Source organism: Balearica regulorum, chromosome 11 (genome assembly GCF_011004875.1).
Source record: "Balearica regulorum gibbericeps isolate bBalReg1 chromosome 11, bBalReg1.pri, whole genome shotgun sequence".
Classification (NCBI taxonomy): domain Eukaryota; kingdom Metazoa; phylum Chordata; class Aves; order Gruiformes; family Gruidae; genus Balearica; species Balearica regulorum.
Genome location: NC_046194.1, coordinates 17324366 through 17334142, shown reverse-complemented (window position 1 = coordinate 17334142; position 9777 = coordinate 17324366). Strand labels below are relative to the sequence as shown.

The window sequence follows — 9777 nt, the reverse complement described above, 5'->3', positions numbered from 1 at the left end:
TGTTAGCCAATCCTGGCCTGCCTCTCCTCCTTTGCCCCTCACACCTCCTCCTTTCCTTCTGGCCAAAGGGCCAAGTTTATCATCCTGCACTGCAACCTGCACAGCCTTTGCCCAAGCACAACTCTGCCCAGGTTAGGAACTATTTCGCAGTCCTGCTTGCTCCCACACCAGACTCCTACCGCCCCAGTTACAATAACCACAGTTATACACCTCTTGCCTATTTATACAATAAGCACTAAGGTTACACTTTATTTACAACTTTTGAAAAATGTACAGTTTCTTACATGGGTTACTTGTGCAAAGTTAAACTTCTCAACTAACAGACCAATGTGCACACAAAAGACAGTGGACAACACAATTGTAGGTTTCATCCCACACTGCTGCTTAAGGTACTGTATCCAAATGTACAAACTTAGCCGTACAAAAAAAAGTGAGTCCAGACTTACAAATGTTTGGGTTTTTTTTTTTTCAGAGTTGAAAAAAATACTTTCATAAAACTGAAGGGAAACTAACTCAAGCATGCAGCAGTAGCTCACACAAACCACAGAGTAATCTACAAAGAGCAGAAACTGCAGAGACTCAAGTGCCTACCCTGTACTTTATTCAAAATTTCCACAAGGCAAAGTTGGATCCCCAAGAACTTATCTTTCTCAGCTAAAGATAAGGGGCAGGAAAGAGACACTGAAGGAGAGTCATTCCACCACTGGAACACTTCAGGTTCTACCTCTTCCTTAATGTGGAAGGTCTTTTGCTCAGAGTACCACAGTTCTACCTGGTTTTGTCCAGTAACGCCTCAGTGACAGGACTATAGAAACTTACTGAAGCAGTCTCTGTAGGCATGTCCTTTAAAATAAAATAAAAAAAGGGGTTGTTTCTCACCCTAAGCAAAGGTAAAGTACCACAACTGTAGTGATTTATGTATATCTGTACATAAATCTTGCATGTGAAGTGCAGAGTAACTAGCATTCCACAGTCTTACTATTTGAATTGGAATCAATTTAAGAGTTGGGATTTTTTTTTTTTTTTTCCTCAATGAATAAGGAGTTGATAAACCGATACAAAAGGGAAACAAGGTTATTTCTTCACTCAGTACTTACAAATGCAGTGGGGTCTAAACCAATAGTAGAGGTAAATGACCAGCCTGGACAGATCAGCACTTTAGTTAATATCAGTTAAAAAAATGTGTATGTATATAAACATCCCTTTTATCAAGCTACACATAAGCATCACTGTGTATAACACAATTACAATTAAAAGCTTAGTGTACACTACAGAAATGCACAATACTGCCCTAAGACTGGAGAAGGACCACAGAAAATGAATTCAGCATCAGTAACTCTTTTGCAAGTAACCCAAGTACAGAACATTTGACTTCAAAGTGGGTGCTTTCTGATGTCCGAGGAGAAGCTTCAGCAAGGGAGGGTGGCAACAGCACAACAGCTATTCTGCTTTCAAAGTAAATGCTAGGAGGAAAAAGATGACTCAGACACTTTATTTTCCTCATCAGAGTGTTCATTTGCATCGTCCTGGGTCAACAGTCACGCCAGCTCTGTTCTACTATTGCAGAAACCCGTTTTTCATATTCCCGCTTATTCTCTTGGTATAGCTGAGCTGCCTGGCTGTTTGCTGGACTGTTAGGGTTTGGCTCATCCAATAGAGACTGCGCAAAGAGAAAAAGGTTCTTAGGCACTTGAAAGTAAGCACACTTTTCCAACACGTTCCTTCAACTATCCATAGTAGTAAGAATGCAGAAGTTAATCTAGATACAGGTACGGTCCATGGCATTAGGCCAGCTGTAAGTTATAAGAAGCTTTTGCTATCGGTCTTGCTCTTAGCAGTGCAGGTGGCTGTTTAATTGACCCAAGCAGGGCAATCCCTGGGTTGGCCCCTTCAGGGACCACCTGCTGTCACTGTCTAGTCAGTTTACATCCGGGATGTATTCATACTGTAGATAACATCAGCACATAGCTGCTATACTGGCTATTGGGAGAAGAAAAAAAAAAAAGTGTTTCCTGAGCTGTTTTTGTCAAAGCATCCTAATTTCATTCTGCCTTTTCATGCAGAGTTCTCTTTACCTGTATGGATGTTAAGATGGAGGAGACATCGTAAGTAGGACTCCAACGATTCTGAAGAATATCCAGACATATACTACCATCTGCATAGACTAGAAAAGGTTTAAGAAGAATGGCTTAAAACAGAAGTACAGCGACTCAGGTTTTTTTCCTAGTATTGCCTGATCCTGAAAACCGACACACTGACAAACGCTACACAGGTCAGTAGTGTCTGACAGACTTAAATCCAGCAAACAAGCCTGTAGATAGGATGAGGTGAAGCTTGTCACCACCAGTTGCCCGAGGTATTTAAACTCAACCCCTGCTTATTCATCAACATCAAGCTTCTCTGTGATGTTTCAACTACCACTATGGAAAACCATGAGTAGATTTTAAGGCAAAAAAGTTTAAGCTACCCACAAGTGAACCAAATAAAGGACACGAGCAAAAAGCTGTTTACACGTAAGGTCTCCCCAGAAAGTATCTGCTCCGGTCCATGTCTAGTCACCTCTCTTATGGCAGCTTTAGAAGAACCTTCCCTCAATGCACTTTACCCACACATGTTTCTTACTGCATTTGAAAGTTTCCAGTGTTTCTTCACAAAGCTAATGTTTGTTTGGAGGCAAGGAATACATCTCCAACCTCTGACTACCAAGGAAGGGGATTAATTAATAACAATCTTACTATCACTGGCTACAATTGGAAACTAGCACTGCATTTCAAGGTGTATCATTCTTACAGGCATTTTTGGGAAGAGAAGTGATAAAAGAAAACTGCATTCAGCAGTGTCATCATGCTGCAGATGCAATACGTACAGAAAAAAGTCCAAGGCGCTGCTATTTAAGTATAAAATATTCCTCTATAAGGTTTAACAGCAGGCAGCTGAGAGAGCAGAACATCTCATCAATACTGTGCTGTACCACTGAAAGGTAGGAGGCTCCTTTTATTGCCCCTTGCATTTCAGGCCTGAGCACTGCGCACATACTCATCCTTACCAAAACTACATAGAACCACACTGGAATTTTTATAGCTTATTAAATAGTGGAAACTTTTATAATAAATAGACCTTTTTCTACAGCATTATAGCAAGCCATAACTAAAAAAAAAAACCCAAAAAAACCACCAAACAAAATGAGCATTGTGTAAGTACTTACCATTTGGATGAAACATTTTAGAGACAAATCTAACAGTAGGTGGCTTATTCGGATATTCTTCTGTGAATTCTATTGTCAGTTTGAAAGTTCCTGGAGTTGAAAGACATAAGTAACCCTTATTCAGAATGAATTTACACAAGTAGCATCCCTCCACAAGCACAAACCGATACTATTGTGCTCATGCAAGCATGTTGGATATGGAATACAGATTGCTCAGTCCTACAATGATTCTTCTACAGTCTTTGGAGTTAATGATTAACTCTGAAGTGCTGGACAGTACTGGTATGAGAGTATCTCCTGTGACTTACTTCTATTGTCAAAACCACCACCCCAGTCAAAAGGTTTGTTTAAGGAAATAAATCCGCCCTGAGGTTTTCTTCCACAAAGCCTAATCCCAGTGCACTGTAAAAACAACACAAGTGGGTGTACAACCATCTGTGTAACAAGCCATGATTTAGCAAGCCCTAGAGACTGGAATATGCTATCACGACAAGGACCTTCTTATTTATTTCCTGTTTACATTTCAAGAAAATACATTTTTAATCAACAATTGTAACGTAATCAGGTCTTATTGTAGAAAAGTAGTATTGAAAGCAGCATCTAAATCAGACACTTTAAAAATCAGATCATTTACTTTAACTAGTCTTCCTTTGAGAAAGGCTGATTAAGCAGAAACAGAAACCTCTGTAGTTGAGTCCCAATCCAATCATTTTAACAGCCTGCACCAACAGAAGTTATTTTAGCCCTTCTCCTCAGGCTATGACAATCTGAGAAGTAGTCTGTCAACAAAACTGCATAAATACAAGTCCAAGGGACTAAGCACTGTTAGTGATTCAGATCAGTAATAAGGAACTCTACATACTCCACTTCCAAACATACAAGTTTCTCTACCAGGCTATTGCTGCAGACCAACCAATCTGGGAGGCAGTTTATCAAGTTCCTGGGTATGGCCAGAGAGAAATATCTGAAGCACCTTCATATAAATATACACCTCTCCTGTAAAAGGAATGCTCCTTACAGCAAAAGCTGTAACAAGCTGCCAGGGCAGATGCATTACCTGCTTTGAAAAGGCATTCTTACATATCAGTGACAGGTTTCACCACCACCACTCAGTGCCCAAATTAAAACTCAGGTACTCAGATATAAAGCTCATCCTGGCTTCCCACTGTGAGGGAGTTTTCCAGCACTAATATAATTAATGTATTCCTTCATTTGGCTGGCAAACGTATCAACAACTGGTAGCCAGAGAACAGATTTTTCAACCCCTTTTCCTTTTTTGCAGATCAGAGAGGACCTGCAGTATTTCCCTGGGGACTCCTTCCTTTAAAAGGACATAAACTGTAACATTGAGTTGCAAGAAATGAAGGTCATTGCTTTGACGTTCCAGATTGCATGTGAAGACGGAGTACAGATCCTTCGGAGCTTTCCATACAGCAGTGGGAAGTCTCAACATCCTAAAAACAAGTTTTTGCACAATTGTTTTTTATTAGCAGCCTAACAATGTACACACAGAGAGCCAACAGTATGCTATCTTACTGTAAAAGAAAAGAACAACAGTAGTATAGTTAAGATTGTTCAAATTAATGTAAGTCTGCAGTGGGGCTTTCAAGCTTTACTCCAGCTAATCCAGAGGCACAGAGCCAGACCTGAGATCAGTTTGAAAGCCAGCACTGGGAAGTCAATAACAACTTCTACCAGCTGCAAACATCAGCTCAGGACTACCTCTCCTTCCCTACACAGTCACAATCCCAAGCAACATTGGCCCTTTAGAAGTGAAAGCTTAGAGATTTGATTCTAAACATTAGAGATTCCCAGCTCTCCCTGCCCCAGTTCTGGTTCTCAGTAGCCTCCTTATGAGGTAGGAAAGCAGGCGCTTTCTTCTGTGGAAGAGTGACTAAGCAAGCAGTAGGCTGAAAACTGAGCACAAACCATCAAATAGTAGAGTTCAAGAAGCCTACTTGAGAAAATGAATGCTATTCTAGAACATTGACAGAAGTGGGAGCAGAGAGGACAGATAAGATGCCCAAAAAGCAGTAACAAGGGCAGTTTGGTCTTAGAATCCATTTAAAAATACTGAAAGAAAGGGAAGTTATCTGTCCCACCATGGGCAGGACGGCATTTCTTTTAACAGAAATCCGAGTGAGACAGCTTCCAGCTGGAGTATCAACCTACTCAGATTTCCAAGTCAAGACCCAGAGTGGCAGTGGCTCTTTGGAAGAGCTCCACCATACGCAACACCTCGTTGAGATTTATTAGAGGACAAATCCTGAGATTCGATGAACTGAAATCCAAGCGTCAGTCACACTGAAAGCCCACACAAGTGAAACAGGTATCATGACGCACTGTTGGGGATGAGACCTTCAGCGTCCAGTCTCTTCTGTCACTAATTTTAAAGCTTTCAACTGGTATTCCTTGCAACTTGCCCCTAGACAGCCAACTTTAAAACATGAATTATCGTATTTGCTGACATTATTGATATTAGAATCATCACTGATCTTATGAGAACAGCCTCTTTTCTCTCTGGTACTTACTTACCTTGATGATCTGTTTCTCCTATCTCGGGATGTTAGACCCTCACAGTGCTAACAGAGAGGCTTCTCCATGATCCATACGCTGGCCTGAGTAACCCCCACCCAGAGCAGCACCCACGTCCCTGCTGGGCCCTTCTCCCTGCACGGAGCAAGAGCAGCCCCCTCTGTTCCTCTCCCCATAAAGCAGGGACGATCTCTTCCTCTCACGCATAAGGATACAGAATCCATATTCCATAAGCAAGGAACAAACCACACAGAAGGCAAGTGCTTTCTCTGTTCAAGCCACCTGCATGATGCCAGCAAGGCAGGATACTACAATAGTTGTGTTATTTAACTCTCTCCAAGCCAGGAATCCCGCACTAACCACAATATCGTCATCCACTTTCAGAGAAACAGGTCTGAAGGACTGGGGGAGCCTGGGTTTCCATCACTGTGACAGCACTGCCACTTTAGATGCCACACACATATAGATTCTTAGAAATACAGTGAAGGGCAGGATAAATATCCCTGGGGTCCTACTGCATCACCTGCAATTGAATCCTCTTAAACCAGAAGATGGAAGTTGTGCTGCTGATCTAAATTAGTAGTTGCTCCTAGGCCGAGTCAGCCTGCGCACCAAGTTGTGAAAACACCCTCTAAAGTCTGGGGGCGGGGGGGGGAAGGAGGGTTGTTAGCTCCATTATGCTGCACAGCAAGTAAACAAACATGTTTGAACTTAAGGTTTTCAGTTCAGATGAAGCTAAGAAACCTCAGAAGCTGACACTGGAGAAGGGCCTCACCAGAATGAGGATAAAGAACAGTAATTCTCACGATGTTGAAATTATTACACCTCTATTTCAACAACAACAACAAAAAAAATCACAGGCTACTTTCACAAGAACTAAGGTATCTGAAGTCTTACAGTATCACCAGGAAGTGACGGAGCCTAAAAACGAAAATGCAAAGCGACTTCTGAAGAACACCGCAACGGCTTCACGAGAAGGATTTCAGAACTCCAGCGCACCTTTGACTCACACGCGCCTGCATAGTTACAAAACAAGCCCAACTAACAGCTCAATACTGTTAAATAAGAATTCCCTTCATTTTACCTACATTAACCTAAACTGCATCTGAACTCTGCTACCATTATCTGAACTGTGCTACTCTACTCACTGAATGGAAAAGCACAGCTGAGGCACCTATACACCCGTATCTCTAGGCACCACTTAGTATTTTCTTATCTAGCACAATGTAAGATATGTCCCAGAGAAAAGGAGATAAGCATATCCTGCAACACAAGACATATCTGTTTTCCTGAGCGCATACTGTGAAAACACACACTTTGCTATGAAAGGGGCAATCCATCACACACCGAGATTATATTATTGTATCAACCAAGGCAGTAGGACAGCAGTAGCAAACTCAAGCATCTGTTTGAACTTCACACTGCTGCGAGTGCAACATGTCCTAAGTGAGATAAAGACACAATGCTGCCAGAGTGGAAAGCACAGACGAAATCAATGTGTCAGGGGTCTCAAAAAGCAGTCTCCAACCTTCTGCAACTAAATGGAAATATGGGACACGCACACACCCTTCCAGCATCTGTTAGCCCCACACTAAGCTGGAAGAGCCTGAACATGGAAGCAACCTGCATTTTAGCATACTGCAAGGAGACGGTTTTGCACTCCAAACAGTGAATCACTCTATTAGTGGCAGTGCACCAAGAACCTAAGCAGCTCTAGCAACTCTCACAGAAGTTTAAAGGAGCCCTTTATTTAGTCAACCTGTTCTATTATATGATGTTATAGAATGCTCAAGTTCTAAACATTAGTCTTCTGAAGCAAGTACTATCACAAATTTCTTAATTAATCAAATACATTAAAAAAACCTGGAGTCTCTGGAATTTTCTTAGGCCTGAAATATTTAACATCTTCAAAATATTCACAGAAAAAAAAGTCTGTAATTTACAGGCATACCCACAGGTGCTACCTCCAAGGATAAACAGAGACAAAGGAGTTAGCCAAGAACAACATAAGAGTTAAGGAATTTTTCCTATGCTTTTATCATGAGTCATGGAGATCTAGGATTAATTATAGCCTGCACTGAAAGTATCTTAAAAAAAAAAAAATCACTGATTTCAGTTAGACAGTATATCATGTCTAACAAGTTTTCACAATGATGCTGAAGTATTCATACAGCATCAGTAAAGCTATAAGACAATAAGGTCAGACAGAAACTACTAGGACACAGGTATGTTACAAGGACCTATTTAGTCAGCTTTTAAACTTAGAAACTCCTTTTAATCTTTAACCCTGAATGATACAGATTGTAGCAGAGTGAAGTAGATGCCAAGGAAAAAAAACAAACCCAAACAAAACTGTTCTGAACTTCCTCAAACATTTAACCCATTTCCTGCTTCAGCTGACTCACATTGGGACTTATTCACAAAGCCCTTCCAGCATCAGAAAAAGCAGAACTCAAAACAAGTGACAACGGTTCTACACCAGGTTTTTGACAGTTCTCCAAATATCAGTGTCCCTAAAAACATGACCCAGGGTTCAACAGAAAAGCCTGGAGATCCTGAAAATGGTATGTTAAATTAGGCTTAGGATAGTCAGATTTAATGATTACAAGCAAGCCCCTACAAGCCAATTTGTATGTTTCTGTAAATCAACATAGCAATCTAAATCTACAACACTTGCTTGGAGTAGGAAAAAAAATTTTAAGAAATTATTTACGTAAGTCCTGGATGCAGCCTATGTATGCGCGCTGAGGTGAACACACACCTGTGTCCCTTCTCCACCCCCAGGCCCACACCTGTTGCAGAGCCCACCACAGTGACACACCAAGGCTGTGTCAAGCTGCAGCAGTTTACCTCAAGAAAGCCAAACACCGGGCCCGCACACAGCCGCACTTACCGTCCTCGAAAGGCGTCCCCTCGGGCCTAGAGGAGGGAAGAAACAGAGCACAGCGTTACCCTCGGGCAGCCCAGCTCTGACCCTCCTCCCCAGGCGGCAGAGCGGCAGCGGCCCCCACGGCCTGCCGCCCCCAGTCCCCCGCCACCGCCCTACTCACCCGAAGATGACGGCGTTCCACACCATGATGTTGTTTTCGGAGGGGGCCCCGCTCACCCCGGCCGGGGGATCCTCCTGCAGCCTGCGGAGCAGAGGGAGGGCTGAGGAGCCGGCCCCGCCACCCCCACCCCCCCCGGCGCCCCTCGCGCGGCCAGCGGCCGCCCCTGCGCACTTCGCGTAACCCAGGCAGGTAGCTACACGCCCCTGCGCAAGCAGCGTAACCCGCAGGCAGAGAGCGAGGACCGGCCCTACGCAATCAGCGGAGCGCGCCCTACCCCGCCGCCATGTTGTGCTGCCCCCCTCCTCCCCCGGTGGAGCCGGGCCCTTCGTCCTCCCGCCCGCCCTCCCCTTTCCCCTCAGCCGGCGGCCTCAGTACCTCTTGAAGTCCCGCATGAGGCGCCTACGGGCCGGAGTGGACATGTCGGGCTCAGGGTTATAGATCACTCATACACTATCAGAGGGAACACGGAGGGCCCAGAGACGGCAGCGAACTCCAACTGAGGCAACGGCAGCGCTGACGAACAGGAGCGATCGCGGCCTCTACCACTGAGGCGGACGCGGGGGGAAGCCCTGGGCTGCACCGACTCCTGCGCCTGCTGCCGGGCGATCCCGGGACGTACCAACGGCCGCGGGGAGAGGGGGCGGAGCCGGATGCCGCTAAGCCCCCAGCCCAGCCTCTACCACCGCGGCGCGGGGGCGGAGGGGCGGTGCCCAAGGCACGGGGGCTGTACCAACGGCTGCAGCGAACGGGGGTGGAATGCAGCCTGCTGACGTCACGGGGGGAGGGCGCGCCGCCTTCTCCGAGCGGGGGCGGTGCTGGTGGGCGGGGCGGCGGGTGGTCCCGCCCCCGGGTGGGCGGGGAAATGGCGGCGGGAGAGGACGGGCTCGTCCGTTCGTCCCGTCACTGTGCCGTGAGTTAACCCCAGCCGGCAGCTGAGCCCCAGGCAGCCGCTCGCTCCTTCCCCGCGGTGGGACGGGGGAGAGAATC

At 45.0% G+C, this 9777-nt stretch overlaps 1 protein-coding gene across 1 annotated transcript; it reads right to left on the bottom strand.

Annotated features, from left to right (window-relative positions):
* Window positions 1-213: 213 nt before the first annotated feature.
* Window positions 214-9487, bottom strand: UBE2A (ubiquitin conjugating enzyme E2 A). The gene is made up of 6 exons (XM_075763536.1): window positions 9166-9487; window positions 8791-8871; window positions 8634-8659; window positions 3206-3295; window positions 2076-2164; window positions 214-1660 (listed from the first exon to the last, which is right to left on the bottom strand). Exons 1-6 carry the CDS (start codon window positions 9207-9209, stop codon window positions 1532-1534), a joined length of 459 nt encoding a protein of 152 aa, XP_075619651.1. The 5' UTR covers window positions 9210-9487; the 3' UTR covers window positions 214-1531.
* Between the last annotated feature and the right edge of the window lie 290 nt (window positions 9488-9777).

Bases quoted from the DNA above. Each gene is read 5' to 3' on its own strand.
- UBE2A (XM_075763536.1), bottom strand. From the start codon at position 9,209: ATGTCCACTCCGGCCCGTAGGCGCCTCATGCGGGACTTCAAGAG. The intron at 3,296-8,633 runs GTAAGTGCGGCT...TTTCAACTCCAG, and splicing joins GGGGACGCCTTTCGAGGACG to GAACTTTCAAACTGACAATA. The intron at 2,165-3,205 runs GTAAGTACTTAC...AACCTTTTCTAG, and splicing joins TAAAATGTTTCATCCAAATG to TCTATGCAGATGGTAGTATA.